Here is an 18,341-nt window from a genome sequence, read left to right as displayed (position 1 = left end):
CAGCGATGCTCCAGTACCATTATCCTGTCCCTGTGTGGTTCTCAGTAAGATCTACAAAATACCCATCTACAGCTGCAATCACCTCTTAATTCGAAGAAAAACACTAGTTTTGGGAAGAGATAGAAGTCAGAGGGAGCCAAATCTGGGGAATAGGGTGGATGTTCCAACAATTCATAGTGCAGAAACCTTAATTTTCCCATTGCCAAAACACCATTGTGGGCAGGTGCATTGTCCTGATGAAAGATGATTTTTTTCTTCTGCAAACCGGGTCTTTTCTCACGAATTTGTCTAGTTTGGTTAAAAGATAATATTCACTGGTTATTGTTTTACCCTTTTCAAGATAATCAATAAACAAACTGCCATTAGCATCCCAAAACACCGATGCCATGACCCTTTCCTGCTGATAGAACCAACTTTGTCTTCTTTGGCGCTGAACAACTGGTATCTCTCCACTGTTTTGACTGCTGTTTGGATTCTGGTGTGTAATGGTGAATCCAAGTCTCATCCATAATAATAAATTGATGCACAAAATCAGTTTTATTCTTATTAAAATGCCCCAAGCACTGTTCAGAGATTTTCATGCGAGTGCATTTTTGATCTGCTGTGAGCAAGCACAGCACCCATCTTGCACAAAGTTTTTTCATTTGCAATTCTTCATGCAAAATATATCCTACACGTTCTTTTGAAATGCCTACACTCTCAGCAATTTCACGCACTTTGACTCACCGGTCATCCAATACCATATTGTACACTTGATCAATGATTTCTGGTGTTCTTACACTTTTTGGATGTCTTCACGTGGATCATCTTCAAGGCGGGTACAGCCATGTTTAAACTGTGGCAGCCCATATCTTAATTGTCGAAAACGAAGGAGAAGAGTGACCATAAACTTTTATGGACTTCGAATGAATTTCTTTTGGTGCTACCCTTCATGCAAAATATATCCTACACGTTCTTTTGAAATGCCTACACTCTCAGCAATTTCACGCACTTTGACTCACCGGTCATCCAATACCATATTGTGCACTTGATCAATGATTTCTGGTGTTCTTACACTTTTTGGATGTCTTCACGTGGATCATCTTCAAGGCGGGTACAGCCATGTTTAAACTGTGGCAGCCCATATCTTAATTGTCGAAAACGAAGGAGAAGAGTGACCATAAACTTTTATGGACTTCGAATGAATTTCTTTTGGTGCTAAAACTTCTTTTACAAAGAATTTTATAACCACATGATACTCAATTTTATCCATTTCAAGGGATACAGACAACACTTTTGCTTCAGACAGCTGTATAAAACAAACTACTTGAGAGAACGACTTGCAATTTCACATGGATGCTTATGGTTGAGGCCGAGAACTTTTCAGATCACCCTGATACTGACATAATCTGACCTTTAATGAAGATTTCATCAGTTGTAAGGTTAAAGAAATCTAAAACAATAAACAGGTTATTTTTTTCACACACAAACTAGTATATCATCATACTATTAAAACACTATGAATTATAGATTGTTTCAGAAATTTTTTTTTCACTTGGCTACATAGTAAATTATAATAACATTCTTGTTTTAATTCTTTAACGAAGTATAAATAAAATACATATCTGCCCATGAAGTATCTTGTGAAACACAGAAACTATTTAGTCTATACTGTGCTCTTTATTGAAACAAAAATATAAATTCTTGTGTATCATTACTTACTCTATAACTAAATGAAAAAAAAACTTTCTAGATCTCCTCTAATTCAAGTGGGTCATTGCAAATTAGAAGAGCAATGATACTGAATAAGTTTATGTCACTGATTGCGAGTCTATTTATACGTGTATAGTTACAATTTCCCCAATTCCTCCTTATTCTAGCTGGCAAAAATACAGTTTATAGGACAAGCAGTTAAAGAACAAAATGCAGGGATATAGACATTAAAGACAGCTATAACAGTATTTTAACGGAGGGGGGGGGATGATTAGACTACATGTGTGAATGTGCCACTTAGCACATTCACACATGTAGTCTAATACTTTGTATAGCTTATAGGTGACTGCTGGCACAGAATGCCAGCAATGTGATTAAAATCTCGCATTGCTGACATTCTTAGCTTCTGGAACTATGGATTCTCTCTTGAAGAACAAGTAAAACTAGTCTAAGATAGGTATTCACAGATATAAGAGTGATAATTTTTTCTGGTCAAAATCAAGGTTGGATGTTAATGAACTCTACTGACATTAGATCAATGATGAAAAAAAGTAAACAGATCATTCAATATTACAATTAACTTGCAAACTTACCTTACTACCTTTAGCTCCTGACTGAACCATTAATTGGAGATGATTATATGGAAATTTCTTTAGCAGTCCCTTAGGTATACAAACCCTAATAAAATTACATTTATGTTGTACATTTCAATTAGCAAATTCAATATTAATATTTTGATTATCAAAAAATTTTGTAAAGACCAAAAACTATTAGATTAAAAAACATACTTATTAATTTTGTCATTTATCTTATCGGTATGCCTCTTCATTACATTATCAATCTGTTTCAAACTACTATCATCTCTAGTCAAGAAAGCATCCTGAAACTCATCTATCAGTTCATTTTTGGTTGGTTCATTCAGCCCAAGTGCTTCTGCAATGACCTCATCACCAATTCTCCTAGCTTGCTTCATAATTTTAGATCGCTTTTTATCAGCCTGTAGAAGAGATAACAGAAATATTCTAACTTAAAAAGTTATCAAGCCTAAAATATAAACCACAATTTATATTATTTTTAAACGACTCACCAGGCTTTATTTTCAAAAGTAATTACACACTTACAATCAAAGCTCCAGAAATACAACTTAAATCTACTAGCAACATAAAAATTTTACTCGTCCAAGGTATCAGTCTACTTTGCAAGTTTAAAATGTATGCTACAACTCATTTTGTGTTTTCTTTTGTTTATTATTCAAAATGAAGGGTGACTTTATATAAATTATCCATAAACAATACTTTAATAGGAAAACAAATAATATAACTCATGAAAACAAAAAAGTAGATAGTATCACTGTGGAGCCAGGCTCACTTCATGGTACACTCAGTCACATGATCTGATTTTTGACAGTGTCTTTGAAAGATAATTGTCTTTTTTAAATGACAGTATTAAAACACTTTAATGCATTGATATTCAGTGCAAAAATCTATTATTGGCCATTACTGTCTCTCTCTCTTACCAAATTCTTCCAAAATATTTCCAATAAGAACTATTTCCTTTTGTAGTTACAGTGATCAGCATTTGTTATGTTCATTATGGAGTCCAGCACTGTGTTAGAACTTTAATTTAATATAAACCATTTGGCTTGTGTGTTATTGTCAGAGAATGAGTCAACAGATTGCAATATGGTGACTGCTCTTCTAAGCAAACTGTCCACATATCTTCATACAGATGCCGTCATACTTCCATTCTAGTGGCCTCATTCACTAGAGCAATCACACCATAACAGTATCAAAGCAACTCCAGCTAGTCCTGCCTTTCAATGCACTGGGCAGGATTCTGACTTAGGCATTCATTAAGGGCCTAAAGACATTCCAATCCATGCTTAATGCCACTTTCAGCACAGTGCAGCCCTCAGATCCTTGCTAACACAAGGTCAGTCCAGCCACAGATTAGCCAGTTGAATGTTACACCTTAATCTGTGGCTGGACTTAATACTAGATGTTGATATCTACATGCCACATCACACTGCCACCCAATGCAAAAACAAGGCATCACCAAACTCTCAAAGATAAGGCCATTACATTATTCAGTGATAACAAAAAAAAAAAAGAAATAACATATCTTAAGGACATTCTCCTAAAAAATGGATATAATCTCAAAACTATCAATAGAATCTTTAATAAGCCACATATTCCAGAGCATATACAACAACAAGATAACTACAAAGATGCTGATTTTTACTATACTTAAAAAAATTTTACAGATAAAACAGTGAAAGTTTTAAAGAAATAAAACTTAAAAGCTGCCTTTAAAAGCCTCAACAAAAAATATCTATAATGCTAAGAAATAATTTCATCCACCTCTTAAATGACCAGGAGTGTACAAAATCTTCCATACTTAGATCAGATACATGAAGATTAGATTTTCACTATAAGATAGTTGAGAAATTGTGGGAATATGACAAGCATCTGTACTTAAGTTCTGTAGATCTGGAAAAAGCAGGTGACAAGGTGCCCAGAGAAAAGTTTTCCAAAACACTACAATTATATGGGGTGAATGGGACATCATACAGAGCAATACATAGTCTACATTTAAGTTGCCAGTCAGCAGTTAGAACTGAAAGAAATACAAGAAGATGGCTGATGTAAAATCAGGGGGATAGGACAAAGGATGCACGTTATCTCCACTCTTATTGATCATTTATGTCACATTATGAAAGAAAGTGGTATCAAGCCTGATATTAGAATTGGAGATATCTCTTTGCTTTATGCAGATAATGATGTACTGCTAAACACATCTAATGCAAGTCTCCAGGATTCATTAACTAAATTGAATAACAACTGACAAATGTGGCATGAAAATCAGCCATAAAAAGACCAAAACTATGAAAATAGGTAGGAGCATAGAAAACTTCAGCTGCAAAAAATAGCAATTGGAACAGAAATCAAAATAGGAGGGTATAGAGTATGGAAAGGCTTTTATGAGTTCTGTTTTTTAACATATTTAAATAAAACAATGATTTGGAATCAAAATCTATCTGGAATACAAGTCAAATCAACATGCATAATTGATCAAAACGAAGCTAGCTACATTAAAATATAATTTATGAAAATCAGTAAAAATGTTTTTATTAAAATAACTGGGATATATTCTATCATATGTGGATGAAAGATAGACTTTAAAATTTCAATTTCGTTAAAATAAATGGTATTATAAATAATACAGTCAAGCTATTCTTAGCACAAAAATAAACTAGAATTGGATTAAATAATGTTCTGTTTAAGCCAATATTATTGGCTTGAACAGGCCAGCCTGGTTGGCCGAGTGGTTAGCGTATCCGCTCACCAGCCAAAAGGTTCAATTCCCGCTGTGGGCATGGATGTTTGTGATTGTCTGTGGAAAAACTAATGGTGGTGGTCGATGGTGGAGACAGAGTTGTAGAGCAGGTGCCCTCCCTCGATGAGTCTTTGGACTCCCTGGAGGTGTCAAATAATAATAATAATAATTATTATTATTAAACAGCTGGACATACTGTGTGGGAGCATAAAATCATGGTCTCCCACAAAGGTCCCATGATATTAAACCAAGACACTATTACATCATTAAACTTAAACAAAAACAAAAAGAAAAGAATAACAGTTGATGGCCAAAATTAGCACACAAAAAAAATAAAGGGAAGAACTGGAAGACAAAGGAAAGAGATGGCATAAAAAATACTAGACTTAAATCCATGCTGGGAGGAGGAGGAATGCTGCTGCCTCATATTCTTTATGCTGAAATAAGCAATAAGTTTTAACGTTTATATCAACAAAAACTACACAGTGCAATTGCAGCAATATGATTTCTGAAAAGAATATGCTGCAACAAATGGCACCCAAAATTGTTTCATTTTTTGAAATATGTGGTAACATATGCTGGTGCCTTTATTTTCATCTAAAAAAATTACTATTCATTAAATATTTTCCAAGTTAACATAAAAGGGAAATTACCATCTCTAAGATGAGTCTAAATTTTAAGATGAGTACTGAAATTCACATAAATATTGTCTAAACCATATGTATGTGAACTACATAGGGTGTAGACCATATTTATTTGAAAATGATTAAAAAAAAATAATACAGCTGACTCACTGCAAACTTGAACCAAATAGCTGATGACAAATTTCGTTTAGCACATTAATACTACAAAGCCTTGGCTGTGATTTTTCAATACCTTGTCATGGAGTAAGTTAACTACATTTGTAGTGAATGATGAATAATAAATGACAAAACTGGTCTATCTACAGCACTCTACTAATGTCATGTAAATAAGGATGAAGCAAGGAAATTGTAATGTTCAGGAAATACAGCCACTCCCTGACTTACAACCAAGATTTCCTTAAGATCAATTCATATTATTATAAAAATGCCAAGGGCCTCCATAGCTCAGTTAGTATAGATGATACCCATTGGTTTGCAAGACCTGGTTTGAATCCTGTCTAGGGGTGCAAAGAACCTTTATCAGAGTTTTCAACTGAAGTTGAGTAAGTTAGATGGTCATACAGAGGAAGAGGCAGGGTTTTTCCTCCCAAAAACTCTGACCAGCAAACTGGCAAGTAGAACAAACAAATTTAGAGCCACAACAGATAATGCAAATAGAATTAACTGGCTCATCCTATGCAGCAGCTCTCCAAGAAGCCAAGTTACTTGCCATGACAGGCTACTAAGTTTAACACGAAAAGGAAGATGGAATGTGGGTGGTATAAAAATTATATGAAAATTTCATTTTAAACTACACTTCAAACCATGCACATACAGTTAAATGACTATCACAATACTCATTATTGAGACATCCCATATCGCGAGTGCATGGAATGTACACATATTATGAATGGACTTTACTGCCTGACTTTCTAATTTTTCAGTTTCTTTCAGAAGTTGTAATTGAAAGTGCATAAGTGATTGCTGGTTCAATTTCATTTGCATCTATATTGCCTTTTTTTTTATTATTCTATTGGGACATTCGACAAAAAGAGTAAACAATCCCTTTCTCTTAGGCTTACACGGTGATCCGAGTACATTTTTGAAAATCATGGAGACAACTACCGTGTTTTTACGAATTTATGTCCACGAAAGCACTCTGTATATATGACCGCACAGAGAAAGCAATGCTTAGAGAACAGATACAAACAGCCCGCCAAAACCTAGCAATAACTCAAAATTTAGTTTCAAAATTGCAATCTGAACTATCGAGCTATATAAATCCAGATATTCTACAAATACAGGAAAGAATTACAATTCGGCCAAATATATCCTGGAAAATAATAAAGAAAAACTCAAGGCCAAATTTCACAGTGTGAAACAATGCGAAATATGGCTGCCTATCACAAGAATCCAACCAATGAGGAGATCTTGGCCCCAGTAAACACCTCCAACAATGAACAGCAAACTAGGAAGACATGGAGTGACCAACCACCGGCAAGCAAGAACCATGTGATCACCCTATCAAGCCACACCTTAAACAGCGGCTAACTTGTGCTACTGGATAAAGGTCTTAACTACGCAATAGCACCTAAAAAGGTAAACAAATTGAACTTCATTTACCACATAGAAAGAGGCATCAGGTCTCTACCTAACAATATAGCAGATAAAATATGATTAGAAACTAGTAATGTCCTGAACAATAAGAAAACCATACATAAAAATTTCACAAAAACAGAACTAGCAGCAATAAAGTCATTAAAAGCCAACCAAGACATAATAATAACGAAATCGGATAAAGGCAATGCCACTATCATCCTTGACAGGTCAACATACATACTTCAGATGAATCAACTAGTAGCCAATAACAACACCTACAAGCTGGTAAACTATAACCCAACAAACAGGATAAAAAATAAAACAGAGACTACTTAAGTCTGTCACTACTTGGCCACCAGACACGGCTAAAAAAACTCATACCCCACTATACCCCCCCCCCCCCAGAATATACTGTCCTGAAAATACACAAGCAAAATGTGCCGCTCCGACCTATCGTGGGAAGGAATAAATAGCCCTAGTTACCACTTAGCCAAGAAATTAGCATCGACACTCAAGGAGTTGGTAGGTCATTCCCCCTCCTACATAAAGAACACACAACACTTTATAAACAAAATTAAAAACATAACACTTGACAAAGATGACTTATTATTCAGTTTTGACGTTTCTGCCCTTTTCACAAATGTCCCCATCAATGACACAATTCTCTTACTACAGAACAAATTTCCGCTCGACATTACGGCTCTATTTGTCCACGTACTACAGTCCGGTTACTTCATGTGGCAAAGCAAATTTTACCTACAAAAAGAAGATAAAGCCATGGGCTCCCCACTATCCCCCTCCAATTGCTAACTTTTAAATGGAAAAGTTTGAGCAAAGGGCTCTTGATTCCGCCACTCTAAAACCTACAATATGGCTTTGATACGTTGACGATGTGTTCGCTATCTGGCTGCATGGGCAACAAACGCTAAACACATTCCTTAGCCACCTGAATAAACAACATGAATGCATACAATTTACCATGAAAATTGAAAATCAGAACTCGCTCCTGTTCCTAGACACACCAGTCACACGTCTCCCCTCAGGCAGTCTATCCTTCACGGTCTACCGAAAACCAACATACATGGGTCAATGCATACATGCTAATTCATACCACCACCCATCACAAAAATATAGTCATTAACACCCTAAAAAACAGAGCCATAACAATTTGTTCTAACCAGAAAGACCTGAAGCAAGAACTAAAAATCAGCAACACATTCATAAATAATGGCTATAACAAAAATACTATCATCAATAAAATACTCCATAAAACATCAACAAAAAAGAATCTAGATTACAGTAAAACCATAGCCATCCCAAGCGCTCAACACCTTACACCAAATCGAATGGAAAAGCACTCGCTCTTTACACCATACAAAAACCTGGTACGAAAGGAAATTTAAGGCAACCTGCAAAATTCTGATAAACCACCCAAATATCAACAACAATGGCAGCATGAACATTCCAAGAATCTGGATGGCACAGATTCAGCCTACCTAATACATAAGATCCAGCATAAGTCAGGACTCTACCCAACTTCTAGCTAGCACAGAAACCATTCTTTCAAAACCATTCCAACCAGTTGGCGTGGAATGGTTTCTAAAACCATTCCACGCCAACCGGTTGGAATGTACATGTATAATCATACTGTAAATACATACGCACGCACGCACAGACTTGTTTTTGTGTCCAATGTAATTCTACAACCAACAAATAATATTAAGAATAGGACTCTGGCATTGATGTATATTCTGTTCTATTTTATTTTATTTTATTTATTTTTTACAGTAGAGGTCAGGCCAACAATTGTTGTAACAGTTGGTCAGTAACTTTAACAAACCAGATAGATTGTAGTGTAGCTTGTTTTCTGTATATAGTACATATGCTCCAGAAGATGACCTTGATATAAAAGTCGAAACGTCGAATGTAGAGTTTAGTTATATTAAACTAAAGTTTTACTAAAACACGGTAGTAAACAATCCCCATGGCTTCACGTAAAAGTGATAATGATTTGGGATATGATAAAATGAAAAGCCACTGAATTGAAACAAAAGCTATCCATTGTGAAATAGTATGCTGGAGAAATGGTGACTTCTTTAGCATGCAATTTTAACCTTTGAACAACCATGGTTAGCACTATAATAAAGAACAATGATTATAGATGCTGTTAAAAATACGACATTAAAGACAAAAATGTTAACCTGGCAAAGAAAAGCCCCAAATTCATGAAATTTTCATAGGTTGGTCCTTTTCCTCATATTTTTGATTTATGACCAAGTATTCGGAATGCACTCTGTTTGTTAAAGGAGCAGTTATACAGGAAACCCTTGCTTAATGCAAATTCGATATGCACGATTGAGTGAAACGATATTATTTCCTGCTTTGAGTGAGTGATTAATCAGTTAATGTGATTTTTTTACATTATGTGAAATTGTTTGTTGCCAATCTGCAGTGAGCAGAAAACTGAAAGTCATTAAGAGACATAAAAGTGGTGCTAGTAATACAATGATTGTGCGAGACCTGGGATACAGCAAGTCTACATTTTGGACTATATTAAATAAAAGCAAAGAATACAAAGAACAAGGAAAGGTTCCTACTGCTTCTTTAAGCATGCAAATCACAAAAATAGAAGTCATTTAATGATCGAGATGGAGCATCTTTGTTACTCTGGATTGAGAATTATATCCAAAAAAGATACCTCTTAGTAAAGGAAATATTCAGGCAAAAGCTCTCAATATTTTTACCTCATTAAATGAAACCAAATTTCCAGAGGAATATGAAAGCTTTACTCCGAGTTTAGGATGGTTTGACCATTTTAAAAATCGAGCTGGACTGCATAATGTAAGAATAACTGGGGAATCTGCTAGTGCTGATGAAGATTCTGCAGCCTAGTTTCCTGAAGAATTGCAAAGGATAATTCAGGAGGGTGATTATGACGATCAACAAACATTCAATGTCGACGAAACTGGTCTCTTTTGGAAGCATATGCCAACAAAAACTTTCCTAGCTAAAACTGAAACATCTCAACCAGGATACAAAGTATCTAAAGATCATCTTATGCTTTTATTAGGAGTGCAGAAGGCGACTTTAAACTCAAGCCTATGTTAGTTTATCATGCACAAAATTCAAGATCTAACATTATTGAAATCAGCACAATTGGAAAAGAACTTGGATTTAATGAACTGGATAATGAAGATGTGAGAAACTTGCTTGATTCCCATTCAGAACAGTTAAGCGAGAATGATCTCCTTCAACTAGAAGAACAACAGTGTGCATATGAAGAAGATAAGGAGTGCGAACAAGAAGAGAATATTACGACTAAGAAGCTAACTGCAATAGAACTCGAGCTAGTTTTCAATCATATTGATGCTGATACTGATAAAGAACGAAGCTTCGAAGTCCGTCGGAATCTTGGTAACACTGTCACCAGCTATCGCAAATTGCATGACAAGGTGAAAAAAAGAAAACATCTTTATTTAATTTTTGTTTTTGTAAAAAAGTAGTTCAATCAAATGTTTAGACAATTAAAAATCAATTGTCTAAATAAAAATTTAAGCAATTGATTCTTATTAATTTTGATGATTTTATCTTCTAATATAGCTTATGTTATTATACTGTAATTTTTTTTCCAAATTTATGCTAAATGATGGATGAATTATAATTATTCCTATTGTTTATTGTATTCACTTAGTGCACATTAATTGATGGACTGATTAATTGTGTTAAGTGAAGTTTTCCTATACATATGCTCCAGAACTTAACATATACTGCTATTTATACAAATACCAGTATATGTTAAGTACCAGTATAAATTAATACAAATAATTATGTGGTTCAGGAAGTTTCCTAATCACTCCTGATGCTTTTTTGAACAAAACTGAGGATTTTTTATTAATAAGCCAATGAATTACTCTTGCTGGTTTGGAACTTGTATAAAATTAACGGTTCTTTAGCAGAGGAGCAAAACAAAATTTTTCTGGCTTCTAAGGGAACTGTAAAGGCATGATGCCAATGCAAAGATTCAGACAGAGATTACATTTTTCTGCATAAAGAAAGTTAAGTCAGCAGTTAGTTTTTTTAAAGTAAATTTGATCTTATTAAGAGTGCCAAATATGAAAGATAATGAAATTTAGTGCATGACAATAAAATGATGATAAACATTATAATTTATTTATTATACTTATTATAATTTCCTTCACTTTACTAAAAATATCTGACCATAAAAAATTTAATTTTATTTTTCTATTATAATATCAGTTAGTTGAAAACTCAGAAGGCTACACCCAGTTTGTTATGTCACTATAAAATATGACTAACACTGTTATTACCCAAAATACTAACCTTTGGTGTTAAAAGAATGTCTTCTACTCCAAGAGTAAACCCTGTGTGCATTTGCAAGAAGTGAGTAAACAGTCGTGCTAAAGAAGTCAGTAAAAGTGTTGATGTTTTTCCACCATATAACTACAAAATAAAAAAAGAATTTTTTCACATAAATGAAATGTTTAAAGTAATATACTACATGAAAACTACATTCTGACTTTAAGCAAGTGATTAATCAGTTAACGTGATTTTTTTATGTTATGCAAAATTGTTTGTTGCCAACCTATGCATTATTATGCATCAGTAAAAATGAATTTTTAATTCAATCTTAAGATTTTTTTTCCATTACTAAAACAAGCATACCATCCTTTTTTGGTGTATACTCACAAGAAAACATCAGATACATAATGTGTTGGGCTAGTACATACTGCAACTAGCCCAACACAATATTTCCTGACCAGTTTGTAATCAACAACTTTCATCCAAATTGGTTAACAATTTGCTCATTCATTAAATATGAATAAAAATTCCAACATTTCTTTCAGTTATTAGAATATGACCTACATACAAATTATAAATTTACCTCATAAGAATAATGTATAAATCCATAAGGAGTAGCACCAAACTGTGCCTTGTCCAAAACTCCACACAAAAGTTCCCCATCACGTATTATTACTTGGCTTTCACACATGTCATTTTCCTTCAGTGGTGTTCCTCCTGCTTTCCATTCTTTCACGGGATGGGTTTGCCAGGTCTAAAAATCAAGACAATCAGAAACTTAAAATTGTCAAAAACATTAAAGATTTCATTCTTCATATGTAAAATTTAATTAACTTATTAATTAACTATTAAAAATAATACAGTTCGAAAATTCAGTACAAGTAAATAGCTGAATGATTTTGCATGTAAATGGAGAAATATGTATATTTAGTAATTCTTATTTTTTATTTGTTAAATAACATACTCAGAAAGATGGAGTAACCAAACTACTACATTTAAACAGATATATTAAATCTATTTGGATAGTGCCAAGCAGACTCGACAAATTATGCAAAATCCTGCTCGCCACATAAAATATATACTTGCACCAGACCTACAATTTTTTAATGATATGTCTTAAATCAAATAGGAGCTGCACCTTTTTTTTTTAAAGCTAAAAGATTGTTTAAAGTTTAATTTTTATTAAATAAAAAAATATTATATTGGGTCTTTCTTTTAGGGTTACATGGTGATCAGCACTCATATTTGTAGATTTAGGGACTCAAAAACACGTGTTGAACAGATTATTTTATTAATTACAAATAAAATAAAACTTGACATTTCGACCTCTATATCGAGGTCATCATCGGAAGAATACAACTCTGTATACAGAACCAAGCTACATGCTCATGCTTTCTATACCAGTAAACTAAATCTACGTAGTTAATAAATCTTTTTTCTAGCCTGACCTCTAGTGATAGAAAAGAAAAACAAAAATAAAGAAATAAAGAAATAAAATTATAAAAAAAAAATATATATATATATATATATATATATATATATATATATATATAATATATATATTATAAATAGATAAATGCAACTACAATAAACTGTTAGAGTCCTCATGTATTAATATTCTGGAGAGTTACAAAATGATTTCTTTCAGTTACTATTGAATGTTCTAAACACTTCACCAGGTCACCAGGTTGTCTTCTTGTAGTGGGAATTTTTCTAATGCTAGTTTAGGATGTTATACAGGTTGTAGATGGGTCCTCCACATTCTTGAAATGGTGAGGTCATCATTTTTGTTGAGATTTGGGTTGCGTTTGAGCATTTCACAAGACTCTTTAAATTTTCTCTCAAACCAGGTTTTCGTGCCGTGTAGGGACTTGGTATTTTTTCAGTCAATTCTATGGCATGTTTGGAGTGCATAGCCAGAAAGGCCTGTTTTACCGAAGTGGAGGTATTTAATGTGTCGTTTGTGTTCGTCTTGTCTGATTGGGATAGTTCGCCCTGTTTCCCCTATGTATGGTATGTTACATGTGCAGTGTATTTTGTATACCCCTGGGTGTGCTAGGTGTGGAAGAGGATCTTTAGAGGAACTGAGTAGGTGTCTTAGCTTATTTGGGGGTTTAAAGGTGGTTTTAATGTTGTATTTGCAAAGTGTTCTGTCTATTTTTTCAGAAATGCCTCTAATATAAGGAATCGCAATAGCATTCTTGAAATCTTTTTTGTTCTTACTGGTATCTTTATGGAGGATCTTGTGAATAGTTTTTTTTTATTGTATCCATTTTTGATAAATGTTTGGTTGATGATTTTGTATTCTTAGTTTAGAGCCTGTTCATTCGAACAAATAGTTAGGGCTCTGTGTTTAAGGGTGCTTATGACACCTAATTTTTGTGTATGTATTGGCCTGTGTGTAGGTTTGCGGTAAACTGAGAAGGAGAGACAGCCAGAGGGAAGACGTGTGACAAGTGTGTCTAGGAAAGGAAGAGAGTTGTTTTTTTCCATTTCAATGGTGAATTGGATACGTTTGTGTTGTTTGTTTAGGTGGCTAAGGAATGTATTTAGAGCTTCGTGGCCGTGGGGCCAAATGGCGAAAATATCGTCGACGTATCTGAGCCAAATTTTGGGCTTTAGACATGCTGTCTCTAGAGCACGTTGCTCAAAGTCTTCCATATAAAAGTCAGCTATTGGGGGAGAAAGTGGTGAGCCCATGGCTGTACCTTCTTTTTGAAGGTAAAAATTGTTTTGCCATACGAAATATCTGGAGCGGAGTACGTGGGCAAAAAGGGACGTGATGTCATGTGAAAATATGTTCTGTAGGAGCAAGATCGTGTCATTGACTGGGACATTGGTGAAAAGGGAAGTCAATTTGTCAAAGCTGACTAATAAATCTTGGTCGGTGAGTGTAATGTTTTTGATTTTACTGATGAAATGTTGTATATTTTTTATGTAGGAAGGGGACTGACCTACCAATTCCTTGAGTGTGGCAGCTAATATTTTTGCTAAGTGATAATTTGGGATGTCAATTCATTCAACGATCGGGCGAAGTGGTGTGCCAGATTTGTGTATTTTTGGCAGGCCATAAATTCTGGGTGCACGGGCATACTGAGGTATTAATTTTTTTGTCGTTTCTTCGGGCCATGTGTGGACGGATTTGAGTAATTCAGTTGTTTTCTTTTTGTTACGTTTTGTGGGGTTGTAGTTAACCTTTTGGTAGGTGTTATGGTCCGATATTAACTGGTTCATTTTTTCAATGTATGTCGTACGGTCTAACAGGATGGTGGAATTGCCTTTATCGGCTTTCGTTATTATAATATCATGGTTATTTTTTAAGGATTTAAGGGCTAGATTTTCGGTTTTATGTTGGTATTTAGTTTTTTGTTAGAATTTAGTATACACGATGTTTCCATTCGTATTTTATCAGCAGATATGTATCAAACCACATTCTCACCGAAGGTGAACTCTCGCTGCTAAAGAAAGGTTTGAACTACGCCATTGCTCCGACGTCAGTAAACAAGCGTGATATCGTGTATCATATCGAGAGAGGTTTACGATCCCTCCCCACCATTCTGGCTGATAAAGTACGAATGGAAACACACACATATATATATATATTTTTGTTTTTCTTTTCTATCACTAGAAGTCAGGCTAGAAAAAAGATTTATTAACTACGTAGATTTAGTTTACTCGTATAGAAAGCATGAGCATGTAGCTTGGTTCTGTATACAGTTGTATTCTTCCGATGATGACCTCGATATAGAGGTTGAAACGTCAAGTTTTATTTTATTTGTAATTAATAAAATAATCTGTTCAACACGTGTGTTTTTGAGTCCCTAAATCTACAAATATGATTATATTTGGTCTGATTTGCAACTACTTGGCAGCTGACAAAATGTACTCACGGTGAGCATTGTTGGACCCTCGTGCCAAGCATGTTTGTAAGCCAGTTAGCAGGAGGTGCATGAACTGGAAAAGATATTAAAATTTCGGTATGCATCAAAAATTACAAAATACGTATCCTTAAAAAATAACAGGAATTTAAGGGCAATTGCAGCCCATACACTGGGCATATGCTTGACTCAAAGAGTCAAGGTCTGTGTGGAGGTGCTTCCACAGGTTTCAATAAAAAACTTTAAACATTCAACACTCATCAGAGCATGTGTGTGTGTCCAGTACAGATGGCATATGAAGAAAGCAGTAATTTTTAGTATTAATGATTAGATGCTGATGATCACCATTTGTTTACAAGAAGAAATAGATGAATATGGATAATAATTAACTAGCTAGTTTTATTTAGCTATTGAATTATCATGAACAATATTTTACTCTGGTCATTAAGGTATCTTCGTAAGCACAAAGAACTATGTAATGTGCATGCTAGCATACTAGCAAAAAAGTAAACAAACTGAGTTAAGAAAAAGGTAAGCTCCTAAACTGCCACCCTCTGTAGTCAAGTAAGGGAATCTCACTCAATCAAGCTAACATAACAGTTTCATGGTGATAATCACCCAGATTTTTGATAAACTGTGGCAGCTGTAGAGCTCTGACAGATTTCAGAAACAGTCTCTCAGAAATGTATCTGCTTACATAGTATAGAGGTGCTCCATACTATGTAAGCAGATAACTACCCTACGACTGTTCTGCAAAAGCAGAACAGTCGTAGGGTAGGTAACAGACATAATTTCTATGTTTATCAAGAAGAATATTGGCTGTTCTTCCAGATTGACAAAAATATATAACAGTTATGGGCTTCTCTTTACCAATTTTTTCACTGCTTTTAAAATGGTTGCTTTGAAAAATAGCCCTAAACTCATCCCCACTTGAAGCATTCGTTTCACAATGCTGATGACATTCTCCATTTGTTCCTATATCTTAAATATTATTATTAAAAGAGAACTGCAGGAGTCAGGCACTCATCGAGAGAGGTCATTATTTGCGCCAGCTGTCATACCCGTTCTTGAATTCATTGATGCTACTTGCACACACAACATCCAAAGGCAAATCCATTCCAATCATGCAATACTCTATGAGAGAAAAATCTAGCCTTCATCCTCTCGCACCCTTTCCCCACTCTCCATAAAATGAAAAAATTCTATTTACTGAAATTCTGTATAACCCTTTCAGAGTTTGTAACTCTAAATTGTATCACTCCTCTTTCTCCTGTTTGCTAGTATCTGCATCCCACAAATTCTCAATCTGTCTTCATAATCAGCATTCCACAATCCTGATACGGAATTTTGACACTCTCCTTTCTACTCTCCACCATATCAGAATCACCAGGGAAACCAGGAGACCAGACCAGACCTGTGCACAATAGCCCAAATGAGGTCTTATCAAGGCCTTGAAGAGGAAAAAGGACTTCCTTATCTTTACATGCCAAGCTTCATTTCAGCATTACAATTATTCTCTGAGTTGTATTTACAATTTTTGCTATATGACACTTGAATTTCAAATTCCTGTCTACTTAAACTCCAAGCTCCCTAGCCTGATCAGTTTCTTCTTGCATAAGTTCACCAATATAATATGACATTGGATATCTAATCAGACCAAAGTACCTTACATTTATTAACATTGAACTGACATCCATTTTCACATGCCAATTCCAGCCTATTCAAATCATTCTGCAAGTACTGCACATCAGCCACATTCCTGATTACCCAACCTATCTTTGCTTCATCATCATCAGTAAATAGCTGCATGCCACTTATCAAATCCTTCTCAATGTCATTAATGTACAGATTGAATAACAATGGACCCAAGGACTGATACATGAGGCACATCACTGATTACCTTGAATCTTGCAGATTCACCCCCCTAATCCCATATTCTCCAATTTATGCAAGCTTTCCATGCTGTATTCTGTCAAAAGCCCTTACAAAATCCAAACGTATCATGGTATATTCATCCCCCTTGTCCAACTCAGTGGTAACCTTATTATAGAATGTGAGCAAGTTGCTACTTGCACTACTAGATATGTTGGCAACGTTTAGCACGCACTAAAAGCAAACACTCCAGAATACATTTTACTATTCAAAATGAAAACAATAAATGTCTGCCATTCCTCGACACCAATAATCCAATAGAACCTTTTCCTTTTCTGTCTACAAAAACCTACCTACACTATAGGTACAATAATTATCATCCCTAAAAACAGTATGACATTATCATACTGTTGATAGGGATGATGATAGGAATGATAGTAGTTGTACCAACAGTATGACATCATCAAACCTTCAGCATAAACAGAGCTAGAATTATTTAAATTAAGGGGATATTAAATTCCACACCGTTTTAAAACCGAATAAGAAACTCAAAGTATCGGCGACTACTAGTGTAAGCTAAAGCACGTAGTCCAAGTACGTAGCACAAACTAGGACAACTCGTAGCAAAGGTGGAGAAAGTTCTGATCGCTATTCTTAGTATTTTCCATAATGTAAAACCCATCTCCTAGGAGATGTATGATGTTATACATTATGGTGGGAGGTCACTACCCAGACCGATTTCGATCTTTATTGAGATCTCATCAGAGAGTAGCTAGACCAAAATAATACTAAGGGTATAGCGAAAAGAACTTATATACTCTGCTATATGAGTTGTCAAAAAAGGTGCACCCATAAATTATTTAAAATAAAGAGCCAATAGGCTTCATTTCAGTGATGTAAACATTATTTAAATGTGAACCTCCCACCATAATGTATAGCATCATACATCTCCTAGGAGATGGGTTTTACATTATGGAAAATACTAAGAATAACGATCAGAACTTTCTCCACCTTTGCTACG

At 34.7% G+C, this 18,341-nt stretch overlaps 1 protein-coding gene across 1 annotated transcript in view; it reads right to left on the bottom strand.

Annotated features, from left to right (window-relative positions):
- Polr1A (RNA polymerase I subunit RpI1) overlaps positions 1 to 18,341 on the bottom strand; it is a 352,992-nt gene that overhangs the window by 206,453 nt on the left and 128,198 nt on the right. The window contains exons 14-17 of the mRNA XM_090408580.1: positions 12,154 to 12,324; positions 11,592 to 11,711; positions 2,481 to 2,689; positions 2,286 to 2,370 (exon numbers count right to left, since the gene is read on the bottom strand). Coding sequence (XP_090264706.1) covers positions 2,286 to 2,370; positions 2,481 to 2,689; positions 11,592 to 11,711; positions 12,154 to 12,324 — 585 coding nt within the window. The remainder of the gene's footprint in view (positions 1 to 2,285; positions 2,371 to 2,480; positions 2,690 to 11,591; positions 11,712 to 12,153; positions 12,325 to 18,341) is intronic.

The sequence above is a fragment of the Typopeltis vanoorti genome, chromosome 18 (genome assembly GCF_054136105.1).
Source record: "Typopeltis vanoorti isolate ZY-2024b chromosome 18, IOZ_Tvanoo_1.0, whole genome shotgun sequence".
NCBI classification, from domain to species: Eukaryota; Metazoa; Arthropoda; class Arachnida; order Uropygi; family Thelyphonidae; genus Typopeltis; species Typopeltis vanoorti.
This window is presented reverse-complemented; position numbering and strand designations above follow the sequence as displayed.